The sequence below is a fragment of the Anoplopoma fimbria genome, chromosome 14, assembly GCF_027596085.1.
Source record: "Anoplopoma fimbria isolate UVic2021 breed Golden Eagle Sablefish chromosome 14, Afim_UVic_2022, whole genome shotgun sequence".
Lineage (NCBI taxonomy): Eukaryota > Metazoa > Chordata > Actinopteri > Perciformes > Anoplopomatidae > Anoplopoma > Anoplopoma fimbria.
This window is the reverse complement of record NC_072462.1, coordinates 8,787,636-8,802,274: the sequence shown is the minus strand read 5'-3', so window position 1 is coordinate 8,802,274 and position 14,639 is coordinate 8,787,636. Positions and strand designations below refer to the sequence as shown.

At 40.9% G+C, this 14,639-nt stretch overlaps 2 protein-coding genes across 6 annotated transcripts in view; one reads left to right on the top strand and one right to left on the bottom strand.

Annotated features, from left to right (window-relative positions):
* Positions 1–2,560: 2,560 nt before the first annotated feature.
* On the bottom strand, positions 2,561–12,255 carry pomk (protein O-mannose kinase). 4 transcript variants are annotated; one of them, XM_054612902.1, is made up of 3 exons: positions 12,148–12,255; positions 5,796–6,077; positions 2,561–3,447 (listed from the first exon to the last, which is right to left on the bottom strand). In XM_054612902.1, exons 2-3 carry the CDS (start codon positions 6,075–6,077, stop codon positions 2,677–2,679), a joined length of 1,053 nt encoding a protein of 350 aa, XP_054468877.1. In that variant the 5' UTR covers positions 12,148–12,255; the 3' UTR covers positions 2,561–2,676. The 4 variants fall into 4 exon arrangements, with proteins under 4 accessions (XP_054468877.1, XP_054468878.1, XP_054468880.1 ...); XM_054612903.1 differs by having other exon boundaries at positions 12,152–12,255; XM_054612905.1 differs by having other exon boundaries at positions 5,796–5,948; positions 12,152–12,249.
* Positions 12,256–12,597: 342 nt separating this feature from the next.
* The window catches only part of pam (peptidylglycine alpha-amidating monooxygenase), a 67,229-nt gene continuing 65,187 nt past the window's right edge, over positions 12,598–14,639 (top strand). For both annotated transcript variants that reach the window (XM_054612901.1, XM_054612900.1), the window contains exon 1: positions 12,598–12,681. The gene's annotated coding sequence lies outside the window, so the exon portion shown is untranslated. The remainder of the gene's footprint in view (positions 12,682–14,639) is intronic.

Below are 14,639 nucleotides of genomic sequence, written 5' to 3'. Positions count from 1 at the left end.
CAGCCTGCGGGAGCAATTTGGGGTTAAGTGTCTTGCCCAAGGACACATCGACATGGACTGCCGGAGCCAGGGATCGAACCGCCGATCCTCTGATTGGGGGATGACCCTGCTCTCCACTGAGCCACAGCCGCCCAACTGGATGGTGAGGCAGAGCCTCAAAGTGCTGCTGTTGCTGCTCATGCTGCCTAGAAACCACTCACGGATATGTGCCTGACAATTTTTTCCCAGTTTGAGTGTAATTTATGCATTCATGGTATGGTTTTCACTATGAGAAATACTGTATTCATTAACCTCCATGTTTGATTTGTGTCTTTTTCTCTGTTGCCAGATTTCCATATTTTAACAAATATTGTATTGATGGAATGCAATAAAAAAATATGGTGTTTCCATTTCATACGGGAAAAAGGAGGACCCGAAAGAGGTCGGTGGGGAGTGAGAGGGAGATTTAAGATCAACTACTGGAAGCCCCCACCCATAAAATGAACTTTTCTTAAAAGGCCTGGTTCCTTCCCTGCAAAGATTCTCACACCAGCAGAAAGTATATGTTCAATTTCAGATTGACAAAATTATGTATGAAGCCAGCACTGTGGAAAACATTGGAATAAATGTCTTTGTGACAATCTTTGCAGGGAACAAATTAGAATTTCCATAATAAATCAGTTAATTTGTGTGTTACTTATTTCATCTTCTTTATTTTAGTTCTACAAAATATTGTTATCACACAAATGAAACAACCATATTTGCCTTTTTTATCTCATGAGATAGTATTTTTTCATATCAAAAGTTCAGGACAGTGTGGTTTATATGACCATTTATCTGCACAGAATAAATGGTTTTATATTTAGTAAGCTGTTAAATGTGGTCATATAACATCACATCTGCACTGGATATAGTAAAGTATAGTGTAGGATGATTGTTTTGGGAAGGATACAATGCTACTAGATATAATAAGTTCCTGAAATAAAATATACATTGCATTACCATTTTATCTAAATAACAATTTAAAATGTATATGTATTTTTTTTGCCTTTAATCATAAAATAATTTAATAAGCAGAAAGTGGTACAAAAGCCGCTGACTAATTATTTGCAGAAAAAAATATAATAAAACTTAATCATTTAGCTGTCACTTTAAAGCTAGGTTTGAATATTTTTGTTATTTTTAAATTAAAGAAGTGTTTACTAATCGTATATTTCTATTAGCTTGTTAAGTCAATACATCACAGTGAAGTCTGCTTTAATGTTATGGTATTGTGTTGTAATGGGGGTGACTGTGGTTCAGTGGTAAAGCAGGGTCTGTTCAAAACCCAGCTCCGGTAGCCAATGTCAATGTGTCCTTGGGCAAGAGACTTAACCCCAAATTGCTCCCGAAGGCTGTGCCATCGTTGTGAAAATGGGTGTGAATGTTAGTTAGAGTCCTGATGTGCAGGCGTCAAGACGTCAGTGATTACAGGAGGAGAATCAAAACACTGATAGGCTTACGGTACATAGGGTCAAGGTAATTTCCCGCCTGATTTGTAATATTTCAATGTCATTCGCCTCAATCGCAACACTTGGTGTGATCTACTTGTGTGCATCCGACTTTGTATGTAATTTAGTCACGCGTAACATTTGCCAAATATTTCATACATTATTGGTATTCAACTTTTAAAATCAGCACTTCAGCTTAGGGTCAGCTTTTCAGTGTCCAGCATTCACACCGCAAAGCTTTTTTTGTTATCTATGTTCTCTAAATGAATGCCCATTGTGGATAGTGGCTTTGTGTGAACTCATGCCCTTTTAATATTTCGGTGAAGCAGACATTTGTCTTTCAAGAAAAGTGGCAGCAGTTTAGAAATGAGTGCGATATTCAATAACTGCACCAACACAAATAATTAAGATGTACAAATACAAAAATAAGTCTATTTGTTATCTATTTCGTATCTGTGAACCCCTTTGCTTGGTGAGACTCTTCCAAAGGTGCCTGTTAGGCCCGTTTGGAGCTGCCTCATTTGTCAGCCAGAAAGTCCTGAATGCTTATCATTAATAACAGAACCCCTGAAGTCCCGAAAGATATGTATATTTTTATCTTGAGCGCACAAGTGCAGGGCACGGCTGCCTCATCTAGTCCCAAACGGAGTGAGATGCCTGTCAGTTGCAGTTTAGTCACCAACCGAGCATTAATGATTATGATTATGGGGCGACTGTGGTAGAGCAGGGTCATCCTTCATATCGGCTGTTCGATCCCCGGCTCCACTAGTCCATGTTGATGTGTCCTTGGGCAAGACACTGAACCCCCAAATTACTCCCGCCGGCTGCTCCTGCTGTGTACGAATTGGTATGAATGGTTAGTTAGGGACCTGATGGGCAGGTGGCCCCTTGCATGTTAGCCTCTGCCATCAGTATATGAATGGGTGTGAATTGGTGAACAAGCACTTTGAGTTGTCGGAAGACTAGAAAAGTGTTATAAAAGTAAAGTCCATTTACCAATAATCCTCTGTCAATTTCACTTTTAAAATATGTTGCGCAAGAAATAAGTAAATGTAGCCAAGTAACAAACAAAAAAAAGCATAAATCTACAGTTGGTTCCAAACTTATATGCATTTATTAAACTGCACAACATTGTTGAAACTGCAGCTTGAATTTTTATTTCACATTCATGGTTTTTGTAAGCGAGTCAGTTATAGAGACACGTATTCTACAGCATGTCTCTAAAGCCAGCATGGTCCCGCACCATGCTACTGTAGACTGATTTGTACACCTTCAAAACATCCAGTGCTGAAGGGCGGCGCTTGGGGTCTTCCTTCTTACACTCCTCGTGAATCTGAAACAGTTGGAAGTGAACTACATCCCCTCCAGGTACCCTTCCCATTAGGAACCAAGTCACGTCTGGGATCTTCCAGATGTCTGTCCTCTCATCATACTCAGGCATTAGATCGTCTGAAAATGGCTTCCCTTTGGTTTTGAATGGCCACAGTTGCTCTGGAGCAACAAAGTCACCTGTGAGCTCCCGATGACCACATTTCACCAACAAGCCTCTGGACAGATCCACCTCAGGCAGTGCATCGAGATCATTCACTACCAGGTGGAAGTCACTTGTCAGCAGAAACTGGGAGAGAGTTTTCTCCAGGCTGCTGGAATCACACATAACCCGTCGCCCAGTTGGGCTGTTATGAAGATAATGAAGGATAGAGACATAATCTATAGCCAGCCTCAGACGAATCTGCCATGTGTTGTGTTGCTGGTGATGCTCTTGTGCAAGAACACCATTCAGGTTAAGCAAGGGGCCAAGTGGGTGGTGCTCGGTGACCTGGGTGCGGTCTTCGAGGCAAAACCCCACCAACTGCACTACCTGGGGGCCCTGCAGGGCCTGTAACATAGACAATCCATGGAGAAAATCCTCCAGGTAATCCAGAGAGGATAGTTCGGACAAAGCCACCTTCTGACCCCTCCACTCTGCCAGATAGACCTGGGAAAAGAAAAAATGATGATGAGGTCAGTAAGTCACGGGGAAAAGCCCCACATGGGCAATACTGAACACTACAAATGACAATGGACCTGATGGACACTTTTGTATTCTTAAACAAACATTATGTTAACTTACGACAAATTGCTCATTTAAGATTCTTTCCTGAGGCCTCATGGAGAATATAATTCTTTGCATTATAATAATTTCATAAATTATAATCATACCTCTTCTATAGACTGGGTATCTGGTTTAAGCCATTTGTGTCATTGCTTTTCTAGCAGCTACACTCAATGTTCAAAACTTTTATTTTGTTTTAATATTTATGGATGTTGAAGCCCAAAAAGGAGTTTGTCCAAATTAAAAGTAGCTTTTGTCCCAAATATAGTCACTAAATCAGTATAAATCTCAGAGGTTCTTTTAATGAAATGCAACACAAAATGGAGTAAATATATGAAAATTGAAGTAATTGAAGAAATAAAACCACGAATAAAGCTGTACTCCACATTCAGATGTCATTTCAGATAATCTGATTGTTACTGGTATTTAAGATAGCAATCCTGACAACGCAGAGCAAGCTCTAATAAGAGTTTTTTGAACTCCATAATTCTTCCATCCGAGTTGGTTGATAACATTACATTACATGTATCTTCTTGGCATTTCCCGGCGCCACACTCATTCCCTCCAACTAAATCTTTTCAATCAATCAATTTATCAAAATTTTTAGTAAAGTACTTTCTATGAGATTGGAAAAATTCATTCATATCTAAATTCACCTAGACCAAACTGGTTTCATTAAACACTCCTCAAACAATATGTGCTGCCTAAAACAAATCTATCACATCATTAGATTCAAAAAAGCATTGGCCATTTAAACTTGCAACATTAGATAGGTTTGGTTTTGGGGAGTCATTAATTAAATTAAATTAAAATTGAACAACTCCCCCACAGCATCAGTAATCACAAATTAAATAACCTCACAATATTTCACACCAATCTGCGGCACAAGACAAAGATTTCAACTCTTTCCACTGTTATTGGCACAATTTATTATAACCCTTGCAGCCGTCATTCGCCAAAACTCACAAATCACTGGAATCACCACAGCCATCGAGGTTAGTTTATATGCAGACGATTTATAATTACACAACAAAATTCAGCATCACTACCTGCAGTGTTTAAACGAATTGAGAGACTCTCATCCACCTGTGATTATTCCATAAATGGGTCCAAATCCACCATCCTCCTACTAAATCAGTATCAGTAAAAGGCCCTCAACATCCCAACTTTCGATAACTGGGCATTAACATTTCCTCCAATCTTCCAGAGCTTGTAAAAGTAGCCTTTTCAATGCGTTTTGGCCTTTCGTTCACACCTAAAACGGCGTTTCAGGTCACTTAAATGGAGCTATGAACTTAAATGACGATGGTCTATTTTGAAAAGCCTGTAAGAATGGGCATGAACATAGTCTGCGTAATGACCCATGAAGTTTTAACTAAGGGGTTCTCCGATTGATTGGCCACCGATCATTATCGGCAAATATTTGATTGGTGGTCTCTATGAAGGCTGATCAGAAGAGCCTATTAGATGATTTATGAATTCTGCATTTAAATTATTTCAAAACTCATTTGCCTGCTTTCCCCCCCCCCATTCTTTATCGCCAGATCGGGACACACCCAGACACACAGAAGCCCGAGCCCGGCCCATCTGCAGCGGTTTGCCCGATCCATTTTTTCCCACAAACTGCACGCGGATTTGGTAAGAAAACACACTGATAAGGAACAATATGGGCTTAAAGGATATATTATATGTGATCTAAATGATCATTTATTTGATTGTGAAAAAAATTCAAATGCATTCCATGCTTGCCAACCCGTTTGAGATTCTTGCCCCAAGAGAGTAAGAGAGCCAAGCAGACAAAGACCGCTCATAATGTTACCCAGTGAAAATGTTGCCATATTTGAGCAGTTTGAGTTTTCTTTGAGACCAACTCTGCCATGTCTCGTGACCCCCCAAGAAAACACATGTCTGTCTTGGAAATAAAGACGGGGGGCATCGCCACCCTTCCACCTCTACTGAAATTGATCTCCTTCATGTTAACGGCCTCGGCTCGGCAGTAACTTGTGTATGGCCTGTCAAACACTAGTGGCTCCATTAGTCTAAGGTTAGACAGACATAATATTATGTTAATCACATTGTCATTTAGCTTATTACTATTGCAATACAAGTCAGGTTGAGCACCGAAATGCCATCCACACAGGTTGCTGATGTAGCTACTTTTTAATTTGCCCTACCGTGTCATAATGACAAGTTCGATACAATATAAAATACACAGTATAAAGACCCTTTACCTTCTTAACAGCTCCCTGGCCAATCAGCTTCAGCTTACGGACTTCGGCATTTATCTGTGAACACTGGAGCCAGGGGGTGCAGTTTTTCATGGTCGCCATTTTAAAATGTCGAGGCACACAGCCAATATGGGATGACACCAGCTGCCCATCAGTCTGATACAAAGAATCCAGATACAGGTAGATCAAGGCATTGCTGAGGAGCAAAGCAGCAAGGCAAACCCCCACCACTGGAAAACCATGAGACATTGAACTGCTACTGCTCCGACCCATGGTGCCCTCCATCTGAAATAGAAAACAAAGGTGGGAGAGGATAATAAAAGTATACTTTGCTGCCTTCTCTGGTTAAAAGTCTCTTTCACAGGGCACATTTATGACTCCAATCCACCAATGAAGCTTGGTGTGGTCAGAAATGTGTTCTGTTGTACCTGTAACCACACCCAACAAAGTCCCGGGTCCTGATGTCCAACTGTTCATCACTGTAGCAAAATGAGAAGTTAAACCACTGGATGTCAGCGTTTGAGGTCATGTCCTTAGGGAAATGCCCCATTGGAGGACAGATCAACGCTGTCTTCTGCTTCCTGCCATCTTACTAAATTAGTGATTTATGTTGTTTCGCCAAAAAGCCAGACAGTTGTGCAATCAGATGCACTAACCGACGAGGAGACAAATCTGGGCTGTATTTCTACAGAATCCCTTAAGAGAGGGAAAACCCTGAAAGGAGGAGAATGAGGATGTGGGCAATTAAACACGCCTGTGTCCCTGGGAGGGCAAACAGGGGCAGCCATCAAAGTGTACAGGTATGTGCAACAACACTTCATCAGAAGTAAGGTGAAGTAAACATTGGGTATATTATTTGTTGTATTTTAAGCCATAAATCGTATCTTTGCATACCGTATTTTCCGCACTATAGGGCGCACTGGATTATAAGGCGCACTGTCAATGAATGGTCTATTTTCGATCTTTTTTCATATATAAGGCGCACCGGACTATAAGGCGCATTAAGCGAAACAAAACAGTCAGTCAGTCAAACTTCCTCCACTTCCTACCATTGATTCATTAATGTTGAATTCTCTCGCAGCTGCTCTATTCCCATGTTCTACTGCGTGAAGTCCGCGTCGTAAGCGTGTCTCTTGACAGGTGCCATTTTGGGGTCCTTATACACACACACTGTAATATGATGGTGAAGCACAGTATGTATTACTCCTGACGCTCCTGACTACGGTAGCCGTAATGCTGCAAGCGGTGCGGCTTTGTAGTTTACCAAAGTCGTACTAAAACATTTTGACAGAGCGCCGTGTACCACCCAAAATCGCTTCGAGGTCAGTAAGCACAACCAGAATTAATCCATATATAAAGCGCTCCGGATTATAAGGCGCCTTATAGTGCGGAAAATACGGTAATTGTTCCCAACATGGTTTGCCGTCATAGACCGAGGCAACCAACTCCAGTGGCTGTGATGAGTTACACCAACTGTTATCTAAGGTTAGCTAACAGTTAGTGTCATCTATGCTATTCACATCTATTTACTTTGTATATACAAAAAATATCTCAAAATGCAATGATTTGCATATCCTTTTGCTCCTATTTTCAAAATACAGTACAGAGACAACGTTGAGCTAATGTTCAGACTGATACACTTTTTTTCGTAAATTTAAACTAATATGAAGTTATACTTTAGGAAAAGGTTAACCAGTTTGTTTGTAATGACATCACACATTTAAATAATATTTTTTTTCTAATTTGTTGGACATAAACTCTCTTATATGCGCCAGATCTGATGACCCCTGACAGGGTTCTGTCCGTCTTCTCACACACACCAGCCACCAGAAGAGGAAAAGGGAGAAAGACATGAAGCGGGATGAGCAGCACAGCAGAATGAAGAACAAGAGTTTGGAGGAGAAGAAGCAAGATGCAGCGCTAAATTCTGAGCCGGCGCTACCTGCTGAGGATGAATAGACGCAAGGAAAAAGATTGAAAGTTTACAAAGGGAATGTAATGACCTCAGGGAGGAAAACCAAAGACTGAGGACATTATTGAATTAGGAACATTTGATGAACTGGCTTTTGAAAAAAAAAAAAATGAGAAAGAGAATGACTGGAATCCCCACATACTTTAAGTTACAAGTAGTTTTAACATTTCTGATAGCACTTCTGCAGACTAGTAAGAAGCTCTCTCCCTTCCAGCAACTGCTGTTAACTCCTATGAAGCTGAAAATGCACCTTCTTCTTTCATTGCTCAGTTGTATTTTTACATTTAAGATAAGATAATCTTTTATTAGTCCCACAGGGGGGAAATTTGCAGGATTACAGCAGCAGAGAGGATAGTGCAAACAAGAGACATGAGTAAAAAAACAAGATCAAAACAAGTAAATAAGTAATAACACAGTAAATATGTCATTATTGAATTTACAAAAGTTAGGAATAGATGTACATTTCTGTTGGGTACCGGCTCATGTTGGAATAGAAGGAAATGAGATTGCAGAGAGATTATATTGCTTATTTTTAACGTATTTCTACAAAGTCATATAGCACTGGTCGTTGAAATGTGGTCTACATGGCGACGTGATTTCAACGCATTTAATGTTTCACATAAAAAGTCATAAATATGAAACTATAGACGTCGTGCTTCCAACAAGATGCTCACAGGGCATCGTAACGGAGCAGTGTACATTCGGTCTGTAAGTACTTGAACTATTGGGTTCCAACTATACAAAGCGAAATTAGCATCATTAGTATAATTTTAAGCTGCTCACTATGCATGCAAGGCTGCTAGCTTGTAGCGTTAGCATGTTAGCTTGTGGCGTACTGCTACATGGACCAACAGTAAACATTAATGTGTGTAAGTTAATGTTAGTAACTGTAGCCCAATGTAATAAAGTGAATTTTAGGCCATTTTAAAACACGGTGATGGTTAAAAGACGTTCAGAAGTGGTTCAAAAGTTAAAGTTTATTCACCGACTATTTGTAGATGTTGATTAGACATTCACGCTTAGACCATATTTCACCGGGATTTGAAATTTTTGCTCTCAACTAAGAAATGTGGACATCGTTTCTGAGTTGGGCTCTAAAATGATGATATACCATTATTAGCATAATGCAGAGAACTTAAAATACCATTATTGCAAATCCCGTTGAAATGTGGTCTAAATGTAAACGTTCAATCGACGTCTTCAAATAGTCGGTGAAAAAACGTTCACTTTTGAACCAATTTTGAACGGCTTTTCACCGGTGGCCATAGTTGTCTTTTCAACGGAAAAATGCGCACTGGGATATTTCACCGGGATTTGCAATATTGGCTTTCAACTAAGAAATGTGGATGTGGTAAAGCTCTAAAATGATGATACTATTATGAGCACAATGTAGAAAATGAAAACTTTCACTATTGCAAATCCCGATGAAATATGATTGTGTACGATGTGCACAATGTGAACGATCAATCAACTTCTTCAAATAGTCGGTGAAAAAACTTCCCCCAAATGAAAGTGCCCAGGATTGTCTGAGCACCGAGGTTGTCTTTTCCTAAACACATTTCCTTGACCTCATGACGTGTTCCAGCGAGGTCAAAGAAAAGTTGTCATGAAAAGACTTTAGTACGTCATTTTGAACTTTTCGACAGCAACCCTGTTCTTAGGAAAATACTAATTTCGTCCTTTTTGGCTGCTCTCAGCATTCGTACCATTGCGAAATAGGCAACAAACTCCAACCAGCGGAGTTGCAAGCGATTTCTTACTGAACGTAACTATCCATCCATTTTTCCGTAACCTGCTTATCCAGTTAAGGGTCTCAGGGGTGCTGGAGCCGATCTCAGCTGTCAATGGGCGAAGGCAGGGTACACCCTGGACAGGTCGCCAGTCTGTCGCAGGGCTGACATATATAGACAGACAACCACTCACGCTCACATTCACACCTACGGGCAATTTAGAGTCTTCAATGCACCTTAGCTGCATGTCTTTGGACTGTGAGAAGAAGCCGGAGAACCCGGAGAGAACCCACGCTGACACGGGGAGAACATGCAAACTCCACACAGAAGGTTGTCTAGCCCGGGAATTGAACCCAGGCCCCTCTTGCTGTGAGGCGACAGTGCTAACCACTACACCACCGTGCAGCCCTGAACGTAACTAACCAAAGCCTATCTTCGCGCAGCCAGACATAGGGTACATCCCAAGTCCCTTATTTGTCGTCTCCTCGCTCCTCGATCCTCGCTTGAACCGGAAGTCGTTCTGCGCCGCCATGTTGACGGCCGTCCCAAAGCTATTTCGGCACCGAGGAGCGAGGAGCGAGGAGGGATCTCCGAGGAGCCATGAGCGAGGATGCACGAGATCATCCTTTCAGGAAGTGTTGTGAGGTCCAACACGCCCCCTCATCGTTAATAAGTTATTTGATTGGACGCTGCAGCCGATCGTACTGATCTGATATAGCTGATCATCACTGGAGTTTAATACCAGAGTGATGACAGATCACAGATCGAACAGATTGAAAAGTCAGAGAGAGTTAAAGAGTTGCAGTTGGAGTCTGTTTGTCAGTAGAAACACTTTATACATAATTTCTTGTCATTTCCATTCAGTCCTGTTAGTCTGATAATTCCTGAATTCGGGTTGGATAAGTTATGCAATTCCAATTTACCCATAAACATTGAGCCTAATAAATTAATTCCAGTGTTTAGGAGAAACCATAATCATATTCTGGATTATTTAAGAATGACTTCACAATCCGAATTTCAAAACATACAGACGTTAATAATTAATAAATAAGACAAACGCATTTCCCCGGTAGAAATCGGTCCTGCGCTTATGAGCAGGACACAGAACACAGTAAAAAAGAGAGAAATACATTTCTACTCTGGCAGTGATGATTACTTTATTTCATTATTAATATTAGTACAATGATGATTACTTTGTGTCATTATTAATATTAGTACAGCGATCATGTGTGCAGACCAGTGGCGGTTTTAGACACGGGCCACCCGGGCGGTGGCCCGGGCGGCACTTTTTCAAGCCACGTGGGGGGCGGAACGACCAAGTAAATAAATAAATAATAATCTGGGCTGCGAAGCGGTTTTCTATTATCTATCATATCACTGTGGGGAATTGGCGAATTGGCGCCCCCTGCGGCTGCAGGCGCTCCTGCTTGCGCCCCTGCTTGCTAAGAAGGTGACATCTATGTGTGAAAACGGGGAAGGGGAGGGAGGGCGGGGGAAAAGTTCACCTTGGAACAGACAAGTGGGGGGACGGGGGGATCCACTGTAGGCTATAGAGCAATACTATAATACAATAAGTGGGCGCAAGTCAGTCACACCTCGACTTTCTTGCAAAAAACGCACATTCATAATATTATAATTACAGGCCTATAATTCCTGCACGTTTTTTGTTTTTCTGAATTGTGTGAAATGGCTTATACAAATATGTAATGCTGAACGATTAAGTGTCACCAAGGGCAAGGTGAATTGGTTTAGTCTAAACTTCTGTACGAGTGACAGTGTTGGGGGGATGGGAAATTTGTTGATTGTCGAGTGCAAAATAAGCACAGAGATGGATAGAAAATCTCTGCTCTTTTTTGTATAGTATTCTTAATGTTCTCTGCTCTTCTTCATTTTTTTCTATATCTGATATTTTTTCCACTTGTATGTTGTAACTTATACTGTGTTGTGCATAATTGTGCACATTGATTCCCTATTTAAAGTTCTATAAAAGGTTTTTTGCAATTGTGCACAGTTTGTCTTTCATTTTTTAAACGCGGGGGGGGGGCGGACTCGGAGGGGTCTCGCCCGGGGTGTAATTCCATGTAGAACCGCCACTGGTGCAGACACAAAATCAAAAGTCTCTCCAGCTGTTAAAGGCGACTGACAGCTGAGATCAGCGGCCGCCGTCATCAGAAACAGACGTCGCTTCACGTGACGCTACAGAGGAAAGGACGTCTCATGTCTCTTAAAAACACATTTCCTCGTTTCCTCGTGGCAATTTAAGAGACTTGGGATGTACCCATATTCGCCACACTCTGAGCGCTAGAGACACTGGATGAGTGCGATTTTTGAAACGCCATTTTAACGGGAGGGAAACATTTTTCGAGGGGAGCACATACTTCGACAAAGGCAAGATATGTTATGGTGCTCTGCAGTATGGCACAATTCTACACACGTGCACAATCGAGCTACCATGGATGGCTGGAATGTATATTTAAAAATAATACATACTAATGTACGCGCATACGTAGTACAACTGTTGAGGATGCGGCTGTCGCTTAACCAGCCACTGCAAAGACAGGCAGGCGCAGCAAGCTTACGTCCAGCCAAAATAAGACAACACAGAGACACGATAACATGAGATATTCCACATTATTTAGCGTATTTCACTTACCTACCGGTAGCTACGTGGGTTTACATGGTGTTCTAATTCAGCAGACACGCAAACAACTTGTCCACTGCTACTTCAACTGCAACACACTATGGGCTTGAATTCCACCAGCAGCCGGATCAAGAAAAAGATTTGCAAAATAATAGCATTATATTTAGAGGAACCCGTTGTTGACTACAAAAATGCACCAAACTAATATTTGTCATTCCCCATTAGTGGGAACATATACATTCATAGATTTGCTCAGTTCTAGACTTCTTAATCAATAGTCATAATAGAAAGAGAGGCAACGCTCAGAAACAAACGTAGCTAGAAACAAAAAGATAATCGGGTATTGATGCAATCGAAACAGACCCTGTCATCAAAAGTCCCATCTATTTATGTGAGTGCGTAGTTTCTGTGAGCTTTTGGATTTGTAGAGATTAAGCTTTTATTCTGAAAAGTGGAAGTCTGGTTGCCACTGGTTGTTACCAACGAGACAAGTTATCTCTTTTATGTAGGTAAGGCGAGTGAAAGACTTCGAGCCGCAGCGAACAGGTACCATTTTTTTTTATCTACAAAGAGTATCTCTTTAAATGTCTCGTCGAGCTAAGTCGGAAGCTAACGGTACACTTGATACGTCTTCTTTGAAATTCTATAGTTACATCTCTGAATCGATGTGTGACATGTCAAAACACAACGCAGTAGGTAACGTTAGCCAACGTTAGCTCATGTACAATGCATTTATTAGCCAACGTTACTAAAGGAGCTTACTTAATGTAAGTAAATTCGATCTCTTTTTATTCTGCACGGGTTGCTTGCTCTGATAGAGGACTCTGCTACGTTATGTGTACATAGAACGTCACCCCTAGTTTAGCGCTAGTTAAAGAGGTTTTTGTTTTTTCATTTGACGCCTCATTTAACGGAAGTTAAGGCGTGACATCTATGTATTCGTGAGTTAATGATGTGTTTGCTCGATGAAAAATAAAAAAAGAATCATTCATTTTGAACATATTGAAATTGATACAATAAAATGCGTTGTGAATTTAGGTCTATTTATATTAGCTCCGTAGCCTATGCAGTTGTTCCTTTTCTATCTTATCCCAGTAATAGCGAACGCGACATCTTTGTTGTTATTGGAAATGGCCCGCTGTTACTTCGAAAATAAAACCGACAACCGTGTACGATAATGCTGAATTAATAAGATGCTTATGAATAAGGTGGTTGTAGAATAACTTAAACGTAGACATTTTCAATCTTAATCCTATTGTTTTTTTCTGGTGCAATACGTGCCGTGGTCCATAAGTGGGTTGAGCCTTGTTTCCATAGTTTCCTCTATCTCCTCAGTAGGCTGTGATGTCAGCACAGCACTGCCCTTTCACACTCCTCCTCTCCTGTTATTTCCACCTTACTCTGTTAACAGCGATGAGTCACTAAGCAAGCTGGATGCTCTAGTATTTTTTACTTTGCCATACAAAAGCATTGCTGAGTTTCAAGGTAAATGTGACACACTTACATGAGCAAAGGTAAAACTCCAACATGGTCAGTAGAATCAGGAAATATGAAAAACACCAAGGCATGATGGTTTTGACAACTCTTCTCAGACACAGTTGGAAAGTGAGTGGTGACCGTAGGTGTATTTAGTTGGCTGCATTATGCACTCTCACCACTTGATAACACTGCTCCTTAAAGTCACTGCATCTCCCGACAGCGCACCACAGTAGAAGTTCAGCTTGCATGCACCTTTTTATGCCTCCAACTAGGGCTGTAATCAACCAAAGAAATTCTTGGTCGACTGAAACCCTGAAATTTCGACTAAAAATCGACTAATGGGGGGGGGGAGGCATCTGCGCAATATTACCGAAATGATTACCGAAAATATATACTGATATCAGCACAAGAAGGCAATTAAACACAAAAGGCAATTCAGGGAAAATTATCTTTATTAAACACGACACCAATGGGCCTCATATACTGAGCAATAAAATTCACAATTCCTTCTGTGATATCATGTTTGCGTTTGGATGATAGAGGAGGCTTAACATCCAGCGTGGTCTGGGTGTATCGGAGGGATCCTGCAGTTATAAAACGAATAAACGATTATTAGACTAAAATATTGAAATATGTTTAATATGATATCTGCCCTGTGATAGGCTGGCGACCTGTCCAGGGTGAACCCTGCCTTCGCCCATTGACAGCTGGGATCGGCTCCAGCACCCCCGCGACCCTTAACTGGATAAGCGGTTACGGAAGATGGATGGATGGATGATATTAATAGGCTATAATATTGAAATATTACCGTTTTTAGATGATACGCCATGTTTGTAGTCGAGCTGTGATATGCAAACTGTTGTTTGCAAATTTTACATTCAACTTTTTTCCCGCCATCTATTTTGGAAAAATTCTGCCACACTGCCGATGTCTTTGACATGGATGGTAGAGGAGGAGGACTCAAATGAAACTTAAATGAAACGCTCAAAATAAAAATAAATATTCAGCAATTAAACCACCGGACA

Excerpts from the sequence above, each read along its gene's own strand:
- pomk (XM_054612902.1), bottom strand. The coding sequence starts at position 6,077 with ATGGAGGGCACCATGGGTCGGAGCAGTAGCAGTTCAATGTCTCATGGT. Across the intron at positions 3,448-5,795 it reads GCCAGGGAGCTGTTAAGAAG|GTCTATCTGGCAGAGTGGAG; the intron begins GTAAAGGGTCTT and ends TTCTTTTCCCAG.